This window comes from Penicillium manginii, assembly GCF_028828005.1.
Source record: "Penicillium manginii strain IBT 31320 chromosome Unknown utg000005l:1.0-5665137.0:1.0-5668048.0, whole genome shotgun sequence".
Lineage (NCBI taxonomy): Eukaryota > Fungi > Ascomycota > Eurotiomycetes > Eurotiales > Aspergillaceae > Penicillium > Penicillium manginii.
Genome location: NW_026643106.1, coordinates 5,491,481 through 5,517,074, shown reverse-complemented (window position 1 = coordinate 5,517,074; position 25,594 = coordinate 5,491,481). Strand labels below are relative to the sequence as shown.

The 25,594-nt window shown below is 46.6% G+C and overlaps 9 protein-coding genes across 9 annotated transcripts; 5 read left to right on the top strand and 4 right to left on the bottom strand.

Moving 5' to 3' along the window:
• Positions 1-297: 297 nt before the first annotated feature.
• N7533_008357 (uncharacterized protein) lies at positions 298-833 on the bottom strand (the record flags this gene model as incomplete). The annotated part of the gene is made up of 2 exons (XM_057105007.1): positions 298-593; positions 695-833. 2 exons carry the CDS (start codon positions 831-833, stop codon positions 298-300), a joined length of 435 nt encoding a protein of 144 aa, XP_056959964.1.
• A 660-nt stretch (positions 834-1,493) lies between these two features.
• On the top strand, positions 1,494-2,553 carry N7533_008356 (NADPH oxidase family protein; the record flags this gene model as incomplete). Its single annotated transcript, XM_057105006.1, has 3 exons — positions 1,494-1,569; positions 1,615-1,715; positions 1,768-2,553. The coding sequence occupies 3 exons, from the start codon at positions 1,494-1,496 to the stop codon at positions 2,551-2,553; spliced, it is 963 nt and encodes a 320-aa protein (XP_056959963.1).
• Positions 2,554-4,197: 1,644 nt separating this feature from the next.
• Positions 4,198-5,038, top strand: N7533_008355 (uncharacterized protein; the record flags this gene model as incomplete). Its single annotated transcript, XM_057105005.1, has 2 exons — positions 4,198-4,615; positions 4,677-5,038. 2 exons carry the CDS (start codon positions 4,198-4,200, stop codon positions 5,036-5,038), a joined length of 780 nt encoding a protein of 259 aa, XP_056959962.1.
• Positions 5,039-5,079: 41 nt separating this feature from the next.
• Positions 5,080-7,092, top strand: N7533_008354 (uncharacterized protein; the record flags this gene model as incomplete). Its single annotated transcript, XM_057105004.1, has 1 exon — positions 5,080-7,092. One exon carries the CDS (start codon positions 5,080-5,082, stop codon positions 7,090-7,092), a length of 2,013 nt encoding a protein of 670 aa, XP_056959961.1.
• Positions 7,093-9,406: 2,314 nt separating this feature from the next.
• N7533_008353 (DJ-1/PfpI family protein) lies at positions 9,407-10,120 on the top strand (the record flags this gene model as incomplete). The annotated part of the gene is made up of 1 exon (XM_057105003.1): positions 9,407-10,120. The coding sequence occupies one exon, from the start codon at positions 9,407-9,409 to the stop codon at positions 10,118-10,120; it is 714 nt and encodes a 237-aa protein (XP_056959960.1).
• Positions 10,121-13,333: 3,213 nt separating this feature from the next.
• N7533_008352 (uncharacterized protein) lies at positions 13,334-13,750 on the bottom strand (the record flags this gene model as incomplete). Its single annotated transcript, XM_057105002.1, has 1 exon — positions 13,334-13,750. The coding sequence occupies one exon, from the start codon at positions 13,748-13,750 to the stop codon at positions 13,334-13,336; it is 417 nt and encodes a 138-aa protein (XP_056959959.1).
• A 276-nt stretch (positions 13,751-14,026) lies between these two features.
• On the bottom strand, positions 14,027-15,709 carry N7533_008351 (DUF4219 domain-containing protein; the record flags this gene model as incomplete). The annotated part of the gene is made up of 2 exons (XM_057105001.1): positions 14,027-15,109; positions 15,182-15,709. The coding sequence occupies 2 exons, from the start codon at positions 15,707-15,709 to the stop codon at positions 14,027-14,029; spliced, it is 1,611 nt and encodes a 536-aa protein (XP_056959958.1).
• Positions 15,710-17,743: 2,034 nt separating this feature from the next.
• On the top strand, positions 17,744-21,617 carry N7533_008350 (uncharacterized protein; the record flags this gene model as incomplete). Its single annotated transcript, XM_057105000.1, has 5 exons — positions 17,744-17,976; positions 18,036-19,442; positions 19,518-20,314; positions 20,413-20,580; positions 20,791-21,617. The coding sequence occupies 5 exons, from the start codon at positions 17,744-17,746 to the stop codon at positions 21,615-21,617; spliced, it is 3,432 nt and encodes a 1,143-aa protein (XP_056959957.1).
• Positions 21,618-23,310: 1,693 nt separating this feature from the next.
• N7533_008349 (serine/threonine-protein kinase HAL4/sat4) lies at positions 23,311-24,287 on the bottom strand (the record flags this gene model as incomplete). Its single annotated transcript, XM_057104999.1, has 2 exons — positions 23,311-23,445; positions 23,502-24,287. Coding segments are annotated over 2 exons (921 nt in total), but the record flags the coding sequence as incomplete, so codon positions are not given.
• Between the last annotated feature and the right edge of the window lie 1,307 nt (positions 24,288-25,594).

Here is a 25,594-nt window from a genome sequence, read left to right as displayed (position 1 = left end):
TTGCAACTAGTGACATCGTTGAACACGCAGCTTCGTCGTAAGATTATGAAATATGATTAAGCTGGTTGATCCAGTATGGTGCTTCTTATCGAGAGTCCGAGGTGGAACAGACTATGTCGCGAATCCTACAACAGACGCAACTCTCCCAAAAAGCTACTGTAAGGTGGGTTTTCCAGAATGGAGCATCTTTGAATGTCATGGCCGATATAGGCTCCAACGAGTTTAACCTACGTGGATCAATCTCAGATGAGAGTCGGCGTTGGCATACTGTAATGAATTCCTCCGCAATAGCAATTCTCAAATAGCTCGGCGAGCCTCATAAACAGCAAATATAACTAGTCTATCCTCCTCTAACTCCCCCTTTGATAGTAATGCGTTCAACAACTTTCCAGGAAAGATATCCTCTTGGCTTATTCCATCTACAAGCGGCGTCCGCATGGGCTGCAAAGAGTCCAGGAGCTGGCCGGGATCATATCCTTGCGAAAACACCGCCTCTTTGTACCGCGAGAAGGCAATGCTTTGGAAGTCCACTGGGAGCTGCCAAGCCTTGCATAAATGATATACAGAAACATCGATAAGCAGTCTCTCCGAGTCTGTACTGCATTTGTCAGCTTTGGGGGATCAGGTATACTGTCGAATTAGTACAATACATCCAGTACTGTGCTGTAGCTTGTCAGATGAAGAAAGATCTTACCTGGAATTTCTGTCTTCTCCAGGTGGTAAGAGTATGCACCGAGATAGATCAATTCCAATGTCCGTAATACGGTGTGTACATCCACAGAATGAACATAATAAGTACGTCTGCCACCTGACTGGGCACTTTGCTCAAACATCCTGTTGAGGTATGGGCTTTCAGAAGCGATTATTGATGTGTGTACTTTGATTTGGTGGTTCTGAGCAAATATGAGAGCATCATGACCGGTTTTAGCATACCAAAGTCTCCCCCGTATGGCATGGACGAGCATCTTTGATTTTGAGACCATCTTTACCTTGATTATCAAGTGTTTATCCTTAAACTTCTCCGAATTTATCTATCAATGTTCAACGGGCAATTCTATCATAACGTAATATTCATTTTCGCAGGTATGGTAGTTCAACATGGCGATCAGTGACCCAACTAGCTCATCACCAAAAATATCGACTTTTATCGACTGATTTCTCTTTGGCATCCCATGCGCTGTGAAATAGCAACTCCATGAGATTACTGTATAGTACCTTACCGTGGGGCCATGGATAACCCTCTCATTCTTGCTATTTGTATGGCGAGTTTGGCGATCATACTGGCTTTTGCCCGACGATATCTCCGTCCGGCTTCCTTGAGCAGTCTCCTCCCAGACTTCTTAGTGAGACATTTTATCTACCCCTACTGTCTCTCTCGTCACCGATTAGTTGGGCCATGGACACGTTGGGATACCCTTCTCGCTATAAGCTACTCTATCATCAATACTCTCTGCCTCTTACTTCCTCGGCCATCAATCGATCACATCTCCCGCATGGCAGGTCAAATTGCACTACTGAACACCCTTTTCCTGTTCACGCCGAATATAATGCTCTTCGCGGATATCCTTGGTATGTCATTATCCACATATCGAAAGCTTCATCGTCTGTTAGCAGTTACGGCTCTACTCATGATGTGCCTACATATCATAATTGAGGCCCCAAATGCCACTGGTTCTTTATCCGGCAAAATCGATAATAGCTTTTGGGCAATATTGGTAAGCTGGCGTACAATCTATGTATCTGGATACAGTACTCAGATCATTCCAGGGGTCTCTATCTTTGATTTTAACGATACTTTCAACCCTGTCATTGATTCAACGTGTGGCATATGACCTTCTACTACGGGTACATCAGGCTTTAGCTGTTTTCTTCCTTTATGCTGCATGGGTGCATGTGCCCGCAGATAGATCCATTTTGGTGCTAGCCATTTGCTTCTCTGTCATTGTGCTCTTCGGTGCCCTCCTATACCAGACATGGTCATTATTCTACTGGAGTGGTATCTGGACTGTCCGACAGCATTGCTTTCTCCAGTGGCCTAGCCAAAATGATATACAGGAGGAGGACTGTAATATCTGGCCAGATAGCGACGCTGTGATGCTGAGTTTGACACTCCCAAAGAAGATGAAAATCGATGCTGGTCAATATGTCAGTCTTTGGGCGCCAACAGTGGGCCTGCTTGCATTTGCGCAGCTACATCCTTATATGGTCGTCTCTTGGTCGCCCAGCGAGCAGAACACTTTATTGCTATTCTTGAAGCGAGAGCGAGGGATATCTCTCAAGATCGTCAAGAAAATTAGGTCTTGTTCCAGGGCTCCTGTCAAGATTTTTGCTTCGATATTGGGGCCGTTTGGTACTGTTGAACCTGTCGAGCAGTATGACAGTGTACTTATCATTGCCACCGGTCATGGAATAACGGCGATAATGAGCTATGTCAAAAAATTGATGCAATTACATGCCCACCCATCTACGCGGACCAAGCGTGTTCATTTCATCTGGCAGGTGAAGGTCGTTGGTATGATACCTTACAAAATTATCCCCGTTGGCCAGTGCTGAACAAATAGATACGATGTTTCTAGTGGGCCAGAGATTCTTGAATGAGGTTCTCAGTGAGGATAATAGAACTCAGAGATATGTAGGTAGTGAGAAATTCCGGGTACCTTCTACGCTAAATTTGACTAGTCTATCACAATTTCCGTTTATGTGAGAGAGGGAGAAATAGAGAGCAGGCTGGGTACTCGCGGGTCTATTCACAGAGGTCCGGCAGATTGCAAGAATATAATCAAGCTTGAAGCGGCAAGGTGCATGAACGGAGCAGAAGGTCAATCGCTATTGATTCTCGTATCTGCTGAGACCGGAGTTCGGGATGACATTCGGGAGACAATATATAACTTGCTTTATCAAAACATATCATTGGTTGAACACGATTTTCAGCCATAGTCGTACAACCCTTTTTATGGTATCAATTTATATCTACTGAATAATCACAATATATAAATGAGGCGCGTTGTACGAATGAGATGAGCCCTATCAGATAGCCGGGCTTGCATCTAGAAGGCATCACAAGGGGTTCCTACACTTATCGGATTACTAAGAGTCGACTGAGATGAACATCGTCAACGTACCTTGCATAATTCATCAAAGGAATGGCATTCAACTGAGCAGAGAAAACCTTGTACCATCGAATATTCAACATCAACATCAACACTCGGATTCTCGTGGGCCTGTTTAGACAGCTCCGTGGCGACGAGTCTCAAGGTCTCTCGATACTCCACATACCCCCCCCTGGATAATATGCTCTATGCCCCCTGTCACTGAGTCAGCTAGACCCTAAGCCCCAATGCTGCGGCATACCAATCTTCAAGACTCCATTTGAATTGAATAATATCTTCTCAAGCCCAATCGAGGAATGACCGTATTGGTTCCGCTTTAGGTAGCTGAGCCCCTGAAGAAACTAGCTTTTTATTAAGTACTGAAAATCATTTTTGAGCGTGGTCATACCTGATGAATAATGCTACCTATTTCCAATTCACCGAGGAGAATACCGCACGAGACAATATTGTCTAAAGATATCGAGACATCGTCGTGGAGGTAGTATATTTTTTTCTCGAAAAGGAAACACTCGCGCACTTCGAGAATGTTAGAATGCCTTACATTCTTGAGAATGTCCAAGATCTTCTCCTCGTTAATTCCTTGTTGGTGGATCTCACGGACTGCCGCCAGCTGGTAAGGAAATGCACGCGAAGTGACAACGTAGAATTCTCCAGCCAGATCACATCTATACACTGGTTGAAAAGTATCCCATGGGGCCTGCTTTCTAATTATCAATGTCTCTCTAATGTTTTCCTTAGACTCCGCTATATCATTCAGAACCAATCCTTTAGGTGGTCCTCTCATTCCCATTTGCGGTAGCCGTATTCGATGACTAGGCATCTTGCCCTTGACAATTTTATTCTTCGCATTTTGGAGCTCTAGAATATTAAATTCGGTTGTACGACTTGCCGGATTCTTAATTGGCATCTTGTTTAAGGCCATGGGAATTGACCATATGTAAATAACGGTTGTATTATATCTACTTTTAACCGAAAAGCATTTTTTGTCCTTTGAATAACGTTCAACAGATATGCACCACTTTCTCATACTGAAGTACAAGCGATTCCCCTGAAGATCTCATCACGCTCCTTATTTAATTATCCCATAATGAATAATGATGGGCAACAGGCTGGCCTTCATGATGATCCTGAGATTGATAGACTTCACAAATTTCTTGGGACTGTGAAGGTTAATTTAGATGATATTTACTTTGATCCTAGTGATACGAGGGTAATCGACCCAGCAAATGTGGATCGCCTTTACGGCATATTTGAAAAAGAGGGTTGTCAGCACGAAGCTCCTAAGCACCGTATTCCGGTGACTATTTCAGCGAGTCAGTTTGAGCTGGCATTGGATACAGCGGGCATTGTAAGGAATGATCTGAATAATCCAAGCTCAGCAGAGCTTCCCCTGCTGCAATTCGAACGCCATGTACGTGGTCTACACGGTCAACATCGCATTCTGGCCGGCAAACGCTATTTAGCACCACGGAAACGGTGGTGGACAGTTGATCTCTACTTGAACGGTAAGACTGAATCGGATTTATCTGTTGAACCTATCTACATTGAACACTCAACCGCCTTTAGATATCTCCCATGGTCTAGAGGAGATACTTATCGAAGAATATGCCAACGAGAAACCATATAGCGAGGGCCATATATATTACAGACTACGATGTGCCAGTAGTGCCGCTGATACTGATTCTGAGCTGAGATGGACTGCACGTCTTTCATCGAATAGCCAGATGCGTCTGAAATCATTTTTGAATGTTGCTGATCTCCGAAACGCCCTTGATCTCGTTATGCTTATGCCGGGACAACGCCCAGCATTGCGCATAAGTATGTTCCACCGCATCCAAGCTATCAAATGTAATGAGGTGAGGGGTCTGTTATTCATTGCCCAAATAGTATCCGCTAAAAGTAATTTTAGGAATTATGTCGATATTTGAATCATATATATGTCTGCTGGCGGGGGTTCGTCGGAGGCAATATGGCAGATCTGGCTAAGATTAACTACGAGACGGTCAGAAATCTTGAACTTTTGGTTCCATCCGTGGAGGTTTCAAGTTTGAATAGTCTTGTATCAAGTGGCCAGGTTCTCTCTGAGTTTAGTCCTGTCCAGCGAAAGCAGATTTTGCTCAGATTACGCTCTTTTGATGACCGCATTCCGTCGTTATTCTCATTCTTCGAAGATTTTAAATGTTTTGAAAAATGGGCACATTGTGTGCATCGTCTTTTTGAGCTGAATGGTCACACTGTTCGACAGAGAATGGACCGGGAATGGAGACCCAGATCATTCTATATAGAGACAGGGGAGAATGCCTATTCCGAAGGAAGTCCCGCGGGGTCCGATGGATTCGACTTAGCATACCGACAGATTTGGCTCTTTGCGATGCGCCACTACCCGGACATACCCCAGAGCAGCAAGAAGGAACCCCAATATGTGGGTTCGCTACAGAGCGAAGTAGACGAGAATATCCTAGCTAATATGGCAAAACTGGCATCTAAGCTCGGGTTTCAGTCCAGCAAAATTCACGATCTTCTTGAGAGGTCACCAGACCATCTTATGGCTAAGCAGGCCTTACTCAAAGCGCGCAAAAAAGACCAATTCTCGTATGATGAGCATATTTTTGAATCACTGGTTGAACGGGTTGTAGAGTGCTTCAATGCAGCGACGCCGAAAAGCCATGATATTTCTGAAAGACAGCAACTCCAGACTAACCGAAAGCATCGCTGTGGACACCCTGTCAAATCTCAATTTCTTAGTTGCTCTCGATCTTTCTTTCTCGCTAGGATGCATTGGGATTGGCTGATTCCCGCAAATGTAACAGCATTGCTAGTGCAGCGGAGTATATATCTAGCTTTTTTTGGGCCATTATCAAGTGGCCCAAATGAGCGCTGTATTGCCAAGAATCAACCAGGTGAACTACTCGCTCCAGATGGCAAAGCCTATGCGGTGATGGAGATAGGCTCTAGATATGAAGGCTCTTCTCGATTCTATGACGCTGCAGTGGATAGTATGATGAATGATATCATTGACCAAGAGGCACTACCACGGAGCGCAGTAGACTGCCAACCACCAGGGACGTTCGTGACAGCCAATAACAGAGATGGGCCTGCGCTTGAAAGATTATCTAATCTTAACGCCGCCGAGGATACCATGATGAATGATGTTCTTGACGAAGAAGCTTCACCACCCAGAGCAACATACCCCTCTTCATCGAAGACATTACATGAAGTGCCTTCTCGTCTCAACACTGCGCAGGAAGGCATTATATATGACGTTCATAACCAGGAAGCCTCGCTACAGATACCAAAAAATCACCTAACGCTGAGGACACAATACGAAGGGTCGTCCCCCCTTCACGCCGCGGAGGATGATATGATCAATAGTCTTCTAGAGCAAGAAACATCATTACACAGACCATCTAGCGCTAAATCACTTCAGAATGTTTCTCAGTGGAATATTCCAGCCTCACCCAACCAGTATTCAAGGTCTGAAGTCTCCTCGTCATACAAGAATCAGCAACGGGCGCAAACTTTACATCAGCTTCAGGAACAATCAGGGTTCTCTGAGCCACTTCTCCCAGGGATTATGCAGCACTTCAGATCACAAGGTGTGCCTGAAAGTATTATAACAAACAACAAATCTCGACCTCTTTCATCCTACTCTGAACGGTCCTGGGAGACCCCATCTATGGCATCGCGGTTGACTGATGACAAATTATCCAAGGGCAGGTCAGGAGAGATTTACCATTGGGAAACTGGAAGGTGGCATATGGTCTTCAAACTTTCATTAGATGACAAGGAGAGCGTAGAGGCGGCATTTGAAAGGTACCAAATTGAGCGATACCAAAACGAGCACCTACTTATTTTTGATCGTAACTTGCGAATAGTCAGTAAGAATTCAATTTGGCGAGCTTTGAAGCAAGAGGGCATACTGTTACTGATCCCAAGGAAACTGAGAAGCGACGTCGGCAGACGGATAAAAGCTCCCTTTTGAATACTTTCTCAAATCAGTATCTGAGAGAAGACAATTGTCACCTCACTTGTCGAGTCATATATCAAGTGTAGATTTGTGACAATCGTCCTATGTCTGGGGCTGTCATGAGACAATTGTCTTATATCTTTGTCAGTCTTGTGATCAGTTAATGGATATAATCAAATATATAGGCCGAAAAGGGCATCAAATAGCACTGGCACTCGCACAGCCTGCATAGTATAATACGGCACGTAAAATCTACCACATGCAAACTACTTTCTAGGCTTCTTGAATACCGACTTTCTTCACATGCTCATGTCTAATTTGATTCTTTGAAAAATCTTCTCCCTAATAAATCTCGTACCCATAATTCCCATACCTGCGAACAATTGAGCGTAAGATAGCTGAAGCAATAGTTAATCCGAGCGCAGACCATGTAATCCCTAGCATCGATCTCCCTATATACGCCTCCACCTCGATCATTGGTATTTCCTTCAAAGCTGCTTTGAGTGACATATAGATCGAAGTCGCAATTATCGAACCCGCCATATTCGAAATGATCGCTATCTGAAACCAATCAGATCAATCCCTTGGATATAATACAGTTAACTCACACTTATCAACAACCCACTTATCTTATCACTATGCTCATACATCGGGATAGCGGCGCTGATAAGAGACAGTGGTGTGGAGACGAACCCAATGAAATACATAGCCGTCATTGCCTGCGTAGCCCGCTGGTATACCTTTTCTATTTTGATTATTCCTTTGGGAAGAAGCTTTTCCGCCAGGGAACCTTTCAAACCAATAGTGTCAGTGATATTAAAAGAATACCCTGGCTTCGGATGTGTGCAGTTTTTCGTTTCCGCAGAGTCTCCTTCGCAGTAACTTAAAAGTCCGATAAAAAATGAGCGGTCTATATTATTCTTGATAGCCTCGACATCATTTTCCACTGAGCTAGCCAGAGTAGAAATGCTATTGATAGCGCTATCTGCAGCACTTTTTATACCACTCGTGGCAGTGGGTAAAGGATTATTCACCCCTAAGGTCTCCGCACTCCCATCAGCGATTGAGTTGATTTCATCTGGAATATGGCGTTCGCTTATGATATTGTTGATATCATTTTCACTACTAGAAGAGACAATCTTTATCTTCGCCTTCAATACGACAGACAAAAATTAGCATGAGAGTGCATTTTAATCCAGAAATCTTACCCGTAGAAAATATATTTCCTTCTGGGGACTGATATTCTTTGTACAGCTGATACCTATGAAAGTTAAACAGATACATGCCAATAAAAGCGGAAGAAATGGTAAAGCTTTCAAGAATCGTAACCTATATTTCATTTTGGAAACAGTATTACTACTGTACTCTCTGTGACCCTGGCGGCTAATGAACTTATAAGAGTAGGATGACCGGTTGTTTACGGGCCGTTCATTTATATACAGGTTTCCTTTCCACTTCTCGGCGTATACTGTATCGTTATCATATGGACTGCTTATTTGCGGTCCCCTGTGGCAACGTATGACCTGATTATCGTGAGCGTGTACATACAAGCTTGAATAATGAAGCATCAAAGGGTCAGTATTTATTTCAAATTCTTACTCACATCGTTTGGTTTGGTTGATTTCCAAAGGCCTTCGAAAGTTTGGCTTAGGTGGACCTCATATGACCGCATATTGGCGAGCGTTCAACGGTCTGTCCGTGTCCCCGGTCAGGTGGGTTATGGAATTATACACCACAGTATCCCAGGTAAGCTGAATTTGCTTGAATTATAAGCAATCCTTTCACAAGACTATCCACTCATCATGGACGAGTGTTTCTTACTGAAGATTCTCGGTAGAATTGCGAAGAAAACCGGTCTCAGAAGCGTTAAAATCACAATTATTCGAGAATACAGTCATTCTCGAAATCGCCTTGACCAGGACACACTGAGATTCTCTTTCTCGGCCCCACAGCCAAGGCTTTAGCGCAGATCATGTAAGCAACCACAAAGACAAATTGCCCCCTAACTAGTTAAGGTTTGTTTTTAACGTAATTCCTGGGCGAGTGGGTCAATAAATTACAACATGATATCTCAACAACCATGAGTTATGTTTACTTGGTTCTTGGTGTATAAATACTTTATCCTAAAACGGCTAGTTTCACGCCAAGCTATTACTGTTTTACTTTCAGAACCGGGATTTGCGGTATTTTACCGTTAAATTTACAGTGTACAATTAGTAGTACTTAAGAGTGTAACAAATACCCTGAAAGTCTTTCAAACATATTATGATCATTCGTCGCAAGAAACTTTCTTTTATCTTCTTACAACTCGCATCCGTTTGTGCTTGCAATGGCGCCTATTCACCTCGGTATTCTGGTCTATGACTACCAGGCCATTGATGTTGTAGGCCCAATTGATCTTCTTCACTCCGCCAATTCTGGGTTTTTAGAAGTATTCCAAATGTTTGGCCCTATCAATGATGATGCTATTTCTCGGGCTCCAGAATTTGTTTTTCATCATGTTGGCATCACGAAAGAGCCCTTCCACCTATTCACTAGCGCCATTACCCTCACCCCGACAACAACGGTGGATGAGTGTCCCGAGCTTGATATCATCTTGCTAGGGGGTCCGAATCCCGAAGAGTTCAAGCCGCACCCAAAATACGTTGATCTTATCCGTCGACACATCAGTGCTGGTAAGTTGCTTTTTACAACTTGCACTGGCTCAGCCGTACTTGCATCTACGGGACTTCTTGATGGAAAGAATGCAACTATCAACCACGCGGGGTATAAATGGGCTAAAGAGAATCATCCTGCTGTCAACTGGACTAAGGAGGAGAAATGGGTCACCGACGAGAATATCTGGACTGGAGCTGGTGCTGTTGCGGGTATGGATATGGTTGCATGTTGGCTCAAAGAGCAATTCGGACTGGAGATTCTTACATACGCTGCACGGAATCTGGACTACGATCCTAGAGGCATCGATGGTGTCTCCTTTGTAATTCCGAGGAGATACGACGAAAGTGGGAAGCAGATCAGCACCCATGAATTTTTCTATCACTAGCCTTTGGGTTTCAAAGATGTGAATTTAGGGCTCCACTGGAGGTAGACCTGTTGAGAAACCCAGATGTTGTTGTTATTTCTATTTCTTATGAATGATGGCAGCCAAGTAAGATATTCATAAGGTCGACCTGGTCACCTGGAAGCAAAAGAGGACAGCGGCCGACAGCGATCTGGGCAAGAGCAGATGGCGCTTTTAAAAGCCAGCAAAAGCTGAAGTCAGCCATTTTTGGCACCGCAGAGGACAGGGGAGCGCCGCAGCGCGTTGGGGTGGGGAAAGGTTGCTCTGTCCGAAAGTGAACGGATGCGCATGGAATCTAGAAGGCCCCGTGTTGTCCAGGCACCAGGGGTGGGGGGGGGGCGGCAAGAGCAGACGGTACGCCAACCGGCCAACGCGTGACGCAGCCCGTCACAATGGAGCCGGAAAGTGCGTGGCCATGGTCAGACAGGTGCGTGTGTGAAGGGCTGGTGCCGAGACCGCCATTTTCAGCGTCAAAGGGGGCCAGTTTCGGCCGTCCCAGCACAAATGGTTTTTGTTGTAAACATGTACAGTCAACTCTCACTTATTGCACACCCGCTCTTAGCACACTCCCGCTTATAGCACACAATTCGCTTGGACGGACCCACTTTTTCTTGATTTTACATACAAAACTCCCACTTTTAGCACACTCACCCTTTGCACACAATTTTCATCCCATATTTGCTGAGTCATCCGCTTAGTCAGTCATATCGACCAATCAGAATGCCTGAAATCTCCGATCTTCCACCTCTTCCAACTGTCAGACCAGCTACACAAGCTGCTCTACCACCAGCAAAGCGTGCTCGATTAGGCATATCAGATGCCCAAAAGCAGGCATTACGTGCCTTTTGGTCTAATTCTAGCCCTAGACCAACCCAATCCGCGTGTGTAGATTGGTTTTTGTCCCAATTTAAACATAAGATTAATCGTACAACGGTCTCAAGAATGTTGTAGTTCAGAGGTATGAATTGTCTTATCATTCTAGTGGGAAACATGAGGCTATATATACAGCGAGAAGATCAAGTTGATTTCCAATCAACTTGGTTTTTCGTATACATACTTCGGGATTAATTCCGATGGTTCGGCTTGGTTCCTGACCTGCACCAGCCTCATATCACAACATTCCCCCTCAGGATCGCTTTGCTGGCAGGGCGATACTGGAATCGCGCAGAGCAGTCAGGCCTCAGTAAAACCACTCAAAACCCACGCTGGGAAAATAAAGTGGAAAGAGCGCCTGCGCCGTCACGCGGTTTGTCCCGAGATCTCTGGAGCATTGACGCCTAAGAGACTACAAAACTTGGCAAAGGCCGTAGGTCCCAATGGCTTGGTGAGACCATCCGCGGCCTGTTCCCCAGTTGGAATATATTGAAGCTCAATCTCGCCTGCATCCAGCACGGCTCGCTGATAGTGAAATTTCACATTGAAGTGCTTCGTCCGTTTGTGGAACTCGGGATTGCGAGAAAGCGCAATGGCGGACTGGTTGTCAGCCATGATGTTAGTGACCGGAGACCGATACAGTTGTGTTTCGGCTAGAAAGGTGCGGAGCCACTGCAGATGCAGAATGGCATTGTATTGTCCGATGTATTCGGCATGTGTCGTAGACGTGGCCACTTCCCCTGTCTCTTGGACGACCAGGAAACTGGCGCGCCTGCAAGCTGGAATACATAGCCAGACGTCGAGTATGCACCGTCAGTGACGACAGAGCCCCCAAAGTCGGCGTCTGTATACCCGATTAGCTGTCCACTGCGGTAGGTGATACGATGAGACTGTGTGGCTTGGATGTAGCGAAGCAATCGCTGCAGAGCAACTTGATGGTGAGATTGTGGCTGAGACGTGAAGCGACTCAACATGCCCAGTGCAAACGCAATATCCGGTCGCGTGCCAACCATCAGATACATCAACGAACCGATGGCAGTCGCATAACGAGCTTTTGCTTCCTCGTCCAGAAGTGCCTCGTCTGGACGATGATTCAGGGTTTGCTTGGGATTCATCGGCGTAGACTTCGGCTGACAAGTCTCCATGCCAAAGTCGGAGAGCACCTTCTGGATGTACTGGTGTTGGTGAATGGACACGGACCCATCGACGTGATAGTCGAACTGGATCCCGAGGAACGAACGCGGGGTGCCCAGGTCATTCAATTGGAACTCTGTTTGCAATGCTTGTTGCACTTGTTCTATTTCGTGTGGGTTTGCCGCAGCAACGAGAAAGTCATCCACATAAACACAAACGACGCAAGCTGGTTTATAGAATACGCAGTTGTCCGATTGAGCCATGGTGAAGCCGTGGGCGGCCAGGACGCGGTGGACGCATTGGTACCAAATCCGCGGGGCCTGCTTGAGGCCATACAAGGAGCGGCGAAGCCGACACACATATCCTGGCTCTTCGAAGCCTTCGGGCAAATTCATATAAATGGAGGAATCAACGTCGCCATGCAGGAATGCAGTGACAGCATCGAATTGGTGGAGTTTCCATCCGCGCAGCACTGCGCTGGCGACAATGCAGCGGACCGAGTCCATCCTAGACACAGCAGCAAATGTTTCGTGATAGTCGATACCGTGTTTCTGCCGATAGCCTTTGATGACCAATCGCGCTTTGCGCGTTCCGTTGGCTTTAGTCTTGAAGACCCATTTACAGCCTATCACATGATCTCTGGCAGGGACGTCCTCTCGTCGAACCTTCTCCCATGTTCCGTGTTCGAGAAGCGACGCATATTCTTTCTGGATGGCAGCCCACCATTCCAGCTGCTCTGGGCCTGACACGGCCTCTTGGAACGTCGATGGGTCAACCTCTTTCGCCGCTGTGGCATTCAATGTGCCTGCCGAGTACACCTTGCCTAGTGACTCCAGGAGACGTCGTGAAGGTCTTCGTCTGCGACCGTAGATCGAATACCCAAGATCCGATGTCAAATCGGTTCCTTGTTGACTTGGATTCACCAGTGGAGGTGTCTCCTCTTCACGCTCAGATGGCGTTTTCTCTCGCTCGTTCGAGGGGAGTAACGGCGATGTGGTTGGTGTTGGCAGCCCGCTAGCTGAGGAGGGCTTTGGTGGAAAGACAGGTGATGGAGGAGCGTTGTCCGGGAGGTCGTTGCCTGTTTCCCCCTCAATGAGTGGCGCCACTGGGGTCCTCTCATCGAACTCGACGTCTCGTGAAAAGACTGTCTTTCCAGAATGGATTTCATAAAGCTTGTACTGGTTCGGTTCACAATAGCCTAGCAGTCGGCACTCGGATGATCTCGGTCCGAGTTTTGCTCGGTGCTCTTTGGGAATTAAGGCCGACCCGTCGCAGATGCAATAGCGAGGGCGGTTTCCCATATAAAATTTCAAACGGCGTCTTTTTCTGTAAGATCGAAGCTGGGGCACGCAGCTTCAAGTAGACCACGGTGTCTACAACCTCGATCCACCAGGAAGGAGGAAGGTTCGCATCGGACAGGAGCGTGTTGATCCGCTCCCGGATAGTGCGATTGGTGCGTTCGGCCAAACCATTCTGCCCTTTGCAGTATGGCGGCGAGGTGTCAAACTCGACTCCCTGGGATTCGAGATGTGTTCCAATGGGCAAATATTCTCTCCCGTTGTCGGTGAGGAACTTTTTGATCTGGGCGCCGAACTGTCGGTGCATCCAGGCCTCAAACTGTTGGAACTTCTGGAGCGCTTCATACTTCTACCTCATGGCATAGGCCCACGAGCCACGAGAATAATCGTCAGTAAAGGTGATCACGTACCTGGAGCCATCTTTGGCCATCGGCATCTCCATGATGTCCGAATGAATCAATTCGAAAATTCTCGTTGAATGCAGACGTGGCCGTCGTGCACGGGAGTTCCTCTTCTGATGCTGCTTACCCGACATGCACGCCGGGCACTGCGGCGTTGCCTGCAGCTGCGCCTGCGTCAGCGGTCAATACGGAGTGCCGGTCTGCCGGAGGACCACCCGCAAGTCGCCCCGGTTCAGATGTCCCATCCGAGCGTGCCACAGCGCTTCGGAGGCCTGGTCCACTCCTTTGCTCGCATCTTCTTCGAGTATCCGAGCTTCACCACCGAGTTCAGAGGTTGACGCTGTACATTCTACGTCACTTGACTCCTGAGGGTCGTCGACGTCCATGGCCACCGCCTGTAGTTCCAGGGAATCTGCATGGTCATGGGTCGCCGGCGCCCTCGCCAGTTGGACTCGCTCTCGGGATCTCTTACTCAAATAGCACCGCAGGATTAGTAGATCCTCCTCCGTATGGTAGGCGGTCCCCACCGTCCGTCCTCGGCGTTGCACAAAGACGTTCTGCGGGTGCGCCACCACCGAATAGCGGTCTCGCAACAGCTTCGGCACGCTGATCAGGTTCATCCCAACGCGTGGCGCGAAGTATACATTCTTTAACACCAGGGGTTGGTTGAACTTCCCCCGGAGCGTGAGCTTCACCGTACCAATCCCTTCAGCTTCCACTGGATCGCCCGCCGTGTCCAACATCTCACGATGAGACCTAAGACTGCTGAAGCAGCTGCGGTCCCAGCAGATGTGGCTGGTGGCGGCCGAGTCCAGGATCCACCGGGGTGACGGTGCGTGGGTATAAAGGGTCGTCACCCTCGCCCTCACGATATTGATCCGCGGTCTCTTGGAAGTCGGCGGGCCCTGCCGATCTTCCATCTGGCTTGATGGTATGTTTTGTAGGTTGCTCCTTGGTGAGCCGGAAACACTCCGTTCCGCCTTCAGGGCATGGTCCCTGGGCGGCTGTTGTTCGCGCTGCTTCTTCCAGCACTCCGCAGCTACATGGCCGCGCTTCTTGCAGTAGTTGCATTTCTTGGTGTTCTTCTGCACCGTATTGATGGAAGGGTTGCTTGTTCCGCTGGGGACTCGCTGCGGGAACGTCGCTGCGTCCTTTCGCTGCACCGTCTGCTCAGCATTCGCTAGACGGTTGCCAATAGTCGCTGGGTTGACGGGATCCTTATCATTTTGGATCGCATCCACGATCAGGATGTATTCTGGTCCGATCTACGTGAGCAGAATCGCAATATGGGCTTTGTCGCCGATCGATCCAGGGGCGATCGCATTCAATCGGTGCACTAGCATCCGTACACGATCGACAAATTCGCGGGCACTACCGCAGCGCTCGCCGGTGGTTTCACGAAGCTGAGCAAACAGCTCGCAGAACGTCGCGAGTTCCATCCGTCGGTACCGCTCTTCGAGCTCATTCCAGAGGTCGCGGGATGTCTCCAGCCCCGCGACATGGATACTGATATGAGGGGACAGATAGCGGAAGATGGTGTGGTAGGCTTCGGCCTCGCGGCGCGACCATTCACGGTGACGCTCGAATGCCTGGACCTCCACTTCGAGGCGCGCTTCGATGGCGCGTTGCCTCACCGCCCCCACGAGGTGCGATTCCACCAGGGGGTGGATGTCCGCCGTAATAGGCTTGGCGTACTTGAAAGAACAGTCAGGACGCTCAAGGTCGCCCGACACGACATCCCAGACCTGCCTTGCCTTGAGGTAGGAGGTCATGAGACGTTTCCATGTTGCGAAGTTGTCGCTTCCTGTCAAAGGCTCAATGGCTGTAACGGCTCGGTCGGGCGAGTCGTGAACCAGAGCCGACATGATGGTTGATGTAAAGCGGGGTAGATATAATCACGAAAGATTAAGATGATTCTCAGATGAGTAGTGACGGCACCCGAGAGTTGCTCCCGGGCTCATAACCTGTTGTAGTTCAGAGGTATGAATTGTCTTATCATTCTAGTGGGAAACATGAGGCTATATATACAGCGAGAAGATCAAGTTGATTTCCAATCAACTTGGTTTTTCGTATACATACTTCGGGATTAATTCCGATGGTTCGGCTTGGTTCCTGACCTGCACCAGCCTCATATCACAACAAAGAATTCTATCATCTCAATATGATTATCTTGATATAGGGCTTACTAAGGCAAATTCACGATTTTCTTCATCTTTCTGGCCTATTCTAGACCAGAAGCTTTCGAATTGGGTGAATAAGCATATTGAATCAGGGTTTCCAATCACTGGCCCTTTGATCCAGATCAAAGCAAACGAGCTTTGGTCTCAGATCCCTGAATATCGAGATCAACAAAAACCTGCTTTCTCAGAGGGTTGGCTTACGCGCTTCAAAAACCGGCATAATCTTTGATATCATACTTTCCATGGAGAAGCTGCTTCAGTCCCATCTTCTGTACACAATTATATGAAAGAAATTCGTACGATATGCGATCAATATGAACTATCTAAGATATATAATATGGATGAAACTGGCCTATTCTGGAGGCAGATGCCAAATAGGGGTCTTTCCCATGGAAAAATTGCTGGAAAGAAGAAAGATAAGACTAGAATATCTCTTATCGTTACAACAAATGCAGATAGATCAGACCGATTACCTTTATAGTTAATTAGAACTGCAAAAACACCACGTGCGCTCCGGGGAGTCAATTTCCAAGCTCTAGGATGTGTCTGGCATTGGAATAAGAAGGCGTGGATGCGTCAAGACATTATAAGGGAATGGTTATATACTTTTTATAGGCGTATTCCTATACATAAGAAAGCATTATTGCTTTTGGATAATACCTCTCCACATATTGCTGGTCTGAAGTCTATCCCACCACCTACTCATATTAGGGTTCTTTTTTTCCCCGCAAACGCAACTTCTATATATCAACCTCTAGATCAAGGGATTATTCAAAATTTGAAGCACTATTATCGGAAGAAATGGATGCGCTGGATGATTGCTATCCTTGATCGAGGTCTTGATCCACAAGATCGTATAAATATATCTTATACACTCTTTTGGTTAACCTAGGTTTGGAAGAGCTCAATATCAGATCAAACGATTGAGAATTGCTTCAAAAAAAGCACTTTAATACGTTCTGAAGATGAGACCAAAGCTATCCAAGATGAGATAGAAGCTGGTTTTCAACCAATTCCTGAGCCAGGGTTAACTAGTGAGGTTCAAGCTCTATATAATGAAGCAGTTGAGAAGCTTGGTCATGATGATATCATACCATTTGATCAATTTTTGAACCCTATAGAGGAAGATATTATATATGAAGATGAGACTGATGGGCAAGATATATATATTGATATAGAGAGCTCGGAAGCACAAGATATTGAAGAAAATGGGCCTCCACCAGAGATTCTGTCCAATTCTGATATAATGGGTCATCTACAGGATATATTACTATGGGTTGGAAGCAAGGAAAAGAGCACATCAGACCATATACGTCAGGTTGAGAGCTTAATCAGCGAGTTTGGCAGGATTCAGGTCGAGGAGAAGCGTCAGGTGACCCTAGAGGATATGGGATGGAAGCCTAAATAGGCAATGGGGCTAAGGGCTAGCTAATTTATTGATTATGTCATCCTCTCACTTATTGCACCTCCCGCTTATTGCACATGATTTTCCTTGGATGGGAGGGTGTGCAATAAGTGAGAGTTGACTGTACTTGGTGGCTTCCGAGTGCCGCCAGTGCCTGGTAGAAGTGGATTGCTGCCTGTGCGGTTGGACCAATGGCCGCCTGCTTGGCAGTAGCGGCCCCCAATTAACCAAATTTTGGGAAAATACATAAACCCAATCAAAATCGCGCGAAAATCACATTAGGTTGAAGCCATTTCGAATCATTTTATCTAAATATGGCTGATTCTGTGAGCATCAATACGGAAAGGCTCTGCCAGGCGATCGTATCAAGCGATCTGAAGGCCGTTCAAGAAATTCTTGACCAGGAAGAGACCGATGTCAACCATCGTCATTGTTCCAAACGTACACCACTCCAGATAGCATGCCAGGCTTCTTCCCCAGAGGTAGTGCAGTTGCTGGTCGACCATGGGGCTAAAATCGCAGCGCGGATGGAAGACGGTAAGACTGCGTTACACCTAGCAGCGGCGCAAGGGAAACCGAAATCATCCGCATCCTTCGCGCCAAGAGCGATCTGAACAAAGAGGCTGCGCGAGAAAGTGGAAAGTGGCCATCTGATACACTAAAGGCCAAACAGGTTCAAGATAATGAAGACGATCGGGAAAAATGGACGGACGAGATGGTTCCGCTGGTGAAGGTTAAACTCGGAGATGTGAATGACTTAGCGCCTACTGGGAATTACCTTGACGACGAGTATGAACTGGGCGTTGATGTTTTAGACCCTGATGAGATTTGCTGGGAATTATTCATGTCTCCTTTACATGATTCCATATTGAACGGCTATCTTAATGCTGTAAGAGAGTTGGTATCTTTCGGCGCTGATGTGAAGAAACCCATCAAGCAATACGAGGACATCAGGTTTCTTTTATGTCGACCAGCGCAACGACCCCCGAACGGTGCTATCCTTACGCTCGCTTTACCGTTTCTTCTTGAAAAGACCAAGATACTGGAGATGGTGAAAGCTTTGATTCAACTGGGCGTATCGCCCGCCGAGGCAGATTTGAACCGCACTACGCCGCTTTATTATATTGCTGCCATGAAAGACACCATTCCCCTATCGACCTTTCTTGGAGAGAGTCCAGAGGAAACACTGTGGGCGATAGAGCAGTTATCAATTGGCACACCCCTCAATGGATCAACCTACTTGGCGTTGACAACTGCTATATTGACTGGAAACATAGATCGTGCTCTGGACTTTCTCGAGGCCGGTGCAAAGCCCAGAGTCGCATTTCGTACCGTTATATCGACTCTTGACTCAGCCTTTCCAGTAAGACGGTCGCAATTCAATCCCTCTACTGAAAAATTCAACAATGCACTGGCATTTAAGCAGACTCCGCAGCCTATTATAGCTGCTGTTGAGAATGATTTTCCACTTCTGGCCATCCGACTTCTCGAAGAAGGGGCTGATCCAAATACGCATAGGTTCTGGATCCCAAAGAACGGTCTTTCTGTCTTAGATATTACACGGCAGAAGATTGGTAAAATCCGTGGGTTTCTATTAGAATCTCACATTCCGGAGAAGGAGACCCAATCACCTTCGCCAGTTCAACACAGCGAGTCGGAATTTTTGGATAAACTTGACAAGAGCTCTTACAAATTTTGGGCCACTGAGCGCGTGCTTGCGAGAGCAAGACAAGATCGTCATCAAAAGAGCTCCAATCTCAAAGTCACCAACGAGGACAAACCCGAACCTCGGGGAACTCATGAAAAGCGCCAGATTATCCAAGAACGAATTGGTGAATTTGAACGCCTAGAAAAGGATCTGGTAGCTCGTGAGGCTAAACTATTCCGCGAATTGCACCCCCCAAATCCAGACCACCAAAATAAAAACAGACCTCCTGCAATCAAAGACGACAAGCCCCATGAGCCATTTATTTTCCTTGAGGAAGATATTGATACAGAGGCATACATGGCCTTGTAAGAATATACTCCGCACTCAATCCCAAGTAGCTTTGAGCCCAAAAAGGATGGTTTTTACTGACTATATGCCAGGTTTGAGGCAGCCTGGAGGGGTGATAGCAAGACCATTCAAGATTTGACTCTTCATTGGCAAGACCAAGCTGAAGAGAAGATCCCTTTGAGTCTTGGTCAACGTGACTGTTTCGGTTTCTCGGCTCTCGATATCTCCACTCTGCGTGGTCATTGGAACATCACGAAGGACATGCTTGATATTCTACACGCTCAACATAAGCCACACAAGCCACGCGATGAGTATGGCGATTGCTTTAACTCGGAAGAGAACTCGGATGAAGATGCAGTGAGGGAACTACCAGACACAGATAATTGTGTTATGACGTCTAGCGATAGTAATTGCAAGTGGGACAGTGACACAGGAAAAAATATCATGAAAAAGGAAAAGGCCGATGCAGTTAAATATGTTAAATTGCGCGAGTCGCCTCTTACGGTTGCCGTTTTGTCGCCAATTCCTGCCTATTTCTTTACCGAGAACTATATGGAGAAAGACAGGTTTTGGGTTGGGACTTGTCTAGATAGCTCAAAGTCATATCAAACTGATTGTTTCAGTTCTGAAAAGAGAGAAAATACTAGTATCATTGATCACGCTATCTTGAGAAATGATCTCGAGCTTCTGCGGTTCCTTTTGGACATGGTGAAAGACCTGACTGATAGGGATCATCGCCGTCGGAAGCTAGAAAACGTCCTCAATCCATCCTATCTTTTCGCCCTTGGATTGGGCCGTATTGATTGTCTCGCATTGATGATTAAGAAAGCTGGCACAGGTTTATTTGAGCAGAAATCCATATACTGCCGAGATACGAACACTTCTGATGGTATGTTGATTCCATTGGAAAAGTATGATCCAAAGCAAACGAACTAACCAAGACTGCAGATCAACCTAAGAAGTCTAACATGTCACCCCTTCTAGCAGGTGCAATGAACGGAAGTCTCGAAGTCACGAAGTGGATGATGAGCCCAGAGGCAACTGCTTCTTATGTACAGTATATCAAGGCCATCGAGAGCCATCCTGAACTTCAGAAATTCGTGACTGCTAAAGAGGGTATCGAAACTTCTGTGTCGAATTGGTTACATTACAGAGGTATGTTTTGCTCAAGTCTCTTTGGATTTTCTCTTCAATGATGCTAATTTCATTTAGATGACCTGGTTCTTCATTGCGCAATCATTTCCGAGCCATCTGAGGAATCCCATAGCCTGGTTCAATATCTCATCCGCCATCACCCCGAATACCTCGAAGTTAGGAGTGCAGAGGGGTTTACGCCCCTCGGTCTTGCTTTCGCATTCCGCTGAGTTAGCTTTGCTCGTCTTCTCATCGGTGCCAGGGCAAATCAAACGGTTAAAAACAAGGGTGGGGACAATTTGTTGCATTTGCTCCTTGTTTGCCCTCGAATGCTTCTCCGTGAGTTTGATGTTTGTAAGAGTGCAAGTGTGCTTCATGAAATGCTCGAGATTATGGACAAAAGTCACATTTCCTCTATGCTTTTGGAACGAAACAAGGTAAAATGCCAAACACCACTTATGCATTGGATCACCCACAGCAAAGAAGCATTTTGGTCAACGCTTTTCCCCGCCGCCGGTATCAATTGGTTTGATCCAGAATGCAATGACAGATTGCCGATTGCGAAAATGCTACTTGACAATGACACGACGGCAGCCAAGGACCAGCTCGCACTCGGTGATGAGCTCGGTAATCTTCCTATTCATTCGGCAGTTACTAAGAAGTTTCCTGGTCTTTTTCAGCTGATGCTGGAGCACAGACCAGATCTACTTTACTGGGAAAATGCAGCTGGCAAGACGGCAGTGGACCTTGTGGCCAACGAATGGGCTCACCTTATTGTTGGTATCCATAGTCCTTTGAGAATAACGCCTTGGGTCAACTCGGCATCAAACAATTTGATCGAACGAGACCCCATCACTTTTGTCTCTTCTGACTTTCCGGCGAAATTCAACGACACAAACTCTCACCAACTGAAGATCCAGAAAATTTGTCAAAGCTTTCTTGGTAAAACTACTGGTCATCGCACGCTCTTGGCTTCTGAAGAAAGAGATGAAATTTCTTCTATAAAAGATGATACAATCGGAAGATATTTCTTCAATGATGACTGGCTATTCTTTTGAGGCGAGCAGGCCTGGGGAATCAAGGGAAAAAGGACGACTGAATTATTCATGCCAGGGCCTCGATTTACAATCTGCCTAAACAGGGCAATTCGAAGTAGCATCATGCGAGTTAATGGAGGGCAACATCGATCAGGAGTAGCTTCTACCATTCGACTACCCTCTTATATTATTGGTTCGGTTTTACTCCTTTTCCCACCTTGGAGTAGCTTGATCTCCCCATCAAGTCAGGACAGACCAGCGAGTCCGAGTGAGCAAGGGATGATAGAGGATAATAGCTAGACGTAATTAGCTAGATAAGGTTGTCTTTCTACTAAGAAAGAAGGTATGAAGACAACGGCCTAGATCGTAGCGAATCATCACTGACAGCTTATACAAAAACCGAGGCACATCCTAGGAAACAAGAATTTGAGGGACCGCTTAATCCAGGGAATTCTTGCTGGAAGAATGGGCATCATTAGTAACATGACATGATTGGTCCTATGCTACTCCTTGCTCCACTTTGGAGAAGCACAAAAGCATAACCCTGCCCTGTCCCATAAGAAGCACTGTGCTATGCTGTACGCACTTGTTAGATCAAGGCGGTTTCGGATCATCCTAAATTAGAATACTGCGGGATATCGCAGTTTCGGCTCCATGTTAGTTTTCAACGATTCTTGCAGATAGACACTGACGACGATTACGGACGGGTTTGAGGATATTGAAAGGTGTCAGGATAAGGAATTGATGTACTGGCTAGTACTGAACATGTCCAATAGAAACATATGATTGATTGATTAAAGATCAGAGTGGTTGAACACTCGTGAGAGTCTGTATCATCTAGTTTCGGTGTGTTACGACACCATACTCCGAGTCTACACCGAATACCACACGAATACGTGGGGAATTGGGCGGACGATGAACATCCCACCCAAAAGCGTCTTAGTGGTATTTGACCACTCTTTCCGCTCGACAAAAGGTATTACCACCCTTCTTCACCGCTAGTTTCTGCCATGATTTGCCACATCCAAAAGTTCGGGAACCAGTAGAAGCGGTCGATTTTCTTTGCTCCGCGTTGACAAGGGAATACTTGAGAACAACGTGCTGCTGGCGAGAGTCAAGGTACTCATAGAATTGCGCCCAGTTCTTACTCTTGCGTCGATGTAATGACCGCTGCGAACTGCGAGGGCAAGGCCGCAGTTGACCTCCAATTGCAGCTGATTCAAAATTTCCCCATTGATCTGACGCTGTATTCGGAGGCATCATGTTTTTACTTAATTATCCAGTACATCAAAAATCATAGAATCTCTTCGTCGATGACACCGTTTCAACACACGCGGCGATGCCAGAAAAAGCATCGACAACATGTTCAACGTCCACTAACACAGGCCTGGAAACACGTAGTCAAGCTCCAGGATCGGATATACGACTCGGCGGCTATCCACCTATTGCCGTCGGAATTAGCATACTAGCTAGAAAAGACAGAAGATCGGTGACTTATCACGAATTATAGCAACCTGATATCAGGGTAACACGTTAAGAGTATACCTTTCCACTACATAGAGAAAGTACGACTCCACAGGAATCAATATCTGCAATACTGTAGCCGGTACAGGAATATTCCACGTCAAAGATTTAATGGCAAAGTAAACATAATGATTCATCATTTTCCAGCAGCCCGTCGCGAACAGGAATCTTCATTAACTCAATCATCCTTCTAGGCTTTTCCGTCTTCTACGTCCGTGCAAACTTCAATCCCTTGTAGCCATTGGGAATGTAAAACCTCGTTTGGGAGGGGCCGGCTAGTGTAATTAGCATCTAGCATTGAATATATGACGCAGCGGCTCGCTGCCTACAACGGCGAAATTAGCATACTTTTCAAGTACATAAGATCTTGGGGCAGCGTACAAAGCACGTATCCTCGATAAGAAAATAGCCTCTTCCAATTTGACGGTCCGCGGTGTAGTCTCTAAAATTCTCGTCTTCGGCGGTGGCTACCATCCACAGGAGTCTACCTGTCCTCATTGCAATGTAGATCACAGCAGCGGCCCATATGTCAGCTAGTCTCGGATCAAACTTTTGACTGAGATACTGTTCCGGCGAAACATAAGGTCGTGATCCGCGTCGTGTGTTTGACATATGAACATCTGTCTCCCAGGCGAGACGAAAGCATTCTGCAGCGCCAAAATCCGATATCTTGAGACCACCATTTGAAGTGAGAAGAAGATTTTCCGGCTTCAAGTCACGATGGGCTATACCCATTTCATGAATATAATTGACACCGCGCATGAGCTGTTTCAAAAAGCAATCGGCCTCTCTATTTTCCAGCTGGCCTCTTGTAGCGACCAAGGAATGAAGATCACCACCGGAACAATACTCCAGGATCTCACAAAAGGTTTCGCCATTAATATCTATTAGGTCGAAGGTTCGAACAATATTTCGATGTCTTAATGACGACGAAATTGAAAATTCGGCGTCGATCAGCCTTCGATGCGCGGCTGCGTTTATTCCCGGTTGACGGCGAAAGACTTTGATAACATAGAATGAATGGATTCTTGGATCCCACTCTTGGGTCTTGTGTGAAAGAAATATTGTCGCGGAAGATCCACTACCAATCACGTCACAGATATCCCCGTACTTCTGAGATATCACTTTCCTGCTTTCGCAGGCATTTTTCTCCGGATTGCAAAATGACCCTCAATATCTCCTGTTCCGATTCTGACTGGGCACTTCGTTTTTCTTTTTTGCAAAATAGCCAGCTTGCGTTTTTTGCTTCGCGCGTTTTCCGAAATAGTCGCATTTTCGCCCTTGGGGATTTTTGGAAGTGGCGATGTATTTCATTCCGGGGGAGAAAGTCCCCATCTCCAGCTTCTGCTGGGCTGACAGTTACCCCGATTGAAGGTGAATGGGGTCTGTAATCTTCTGACCCCAATTCGAAATTGGTAGGGCTGTGAGCCATGAGGGCACGGTCAAGACTGGTATCGCCAAGGGGTTCGGTGTTTCTTCTCGGGTGGAAGGTGCAAAGCCGGAATACAGTCTCTAAAAGCTCTCGAGGTAGTTCATACATCCTGTGCCGCCAAGAATGCAAAGAATCGGTTGCCTGTTGTGTCCAAAGATAGCTATCTGCCAGTTGCACGCGTCAGTAAAGATTCTCGGAGTAGTGTTGTCCCCAGTTACCAGCACAAAATATTCGATGGGCCTGGCTTACCGAGGAAACTATGAGGAACTAGTATTTCACAAAATTCTTGAAGAGTGATGAGTGTTATTAGCATACAACGAACAAGGCTGAGGTCCGGCAATGGTGGAGGAACTGCAGCGTAGCCTTGGCGAAACCGCCCACAGGCTTGGCATTACGGAATTATGGGAACAGGCTTGGCAGACGGCAGTCAACTTAAGAGTCCCAGCGTCTTTCAAGATTGTGATCAGGGCATGCCCTTCGTGAATAAATAATGGGTAAGATATACCTAAAAATATAATAGCCAAGGAGCTTATGTATCATATTGGTTCGAACTTCGCGGTCCCAGTTGCTCACATCATCGCGGAACATATGCTACATACTTGGCGCCAAGAGTTGCGACAAGCTGAATCCGTGGCGGAATTTGCCACATACGATACTAACCTTCACCCGCTACTCTAATATCACCTGATTACCCGGTTTACCACCTGATGCACATAAAATTTTTGAAAACGGATACAAGTTCGCCTTCATCAGTTTGCTGGTGGCCAAATCACTTGATAGCAAACATAGCTTCGACAGGTGGTGACCATCGTCACCGCCACTCACTTCATAGAGGCCAAAGCTCAGGACTCGACCACGCAAAACCTCGAGTCTTGGTAATGCGGTTCGAGCTCTTGGCATGAAAGAGTTTAGGGAACAGGCTTGGCAGACGACATGGATTAATACTAATTGTTGTTCTCAATCCGTGAATGGCTGACCGAAAGCAGACATTAGGTCTCCAAGCTCGCTTTTGGCCTTTATCTTGGGCCCATCCTGGTTTGTT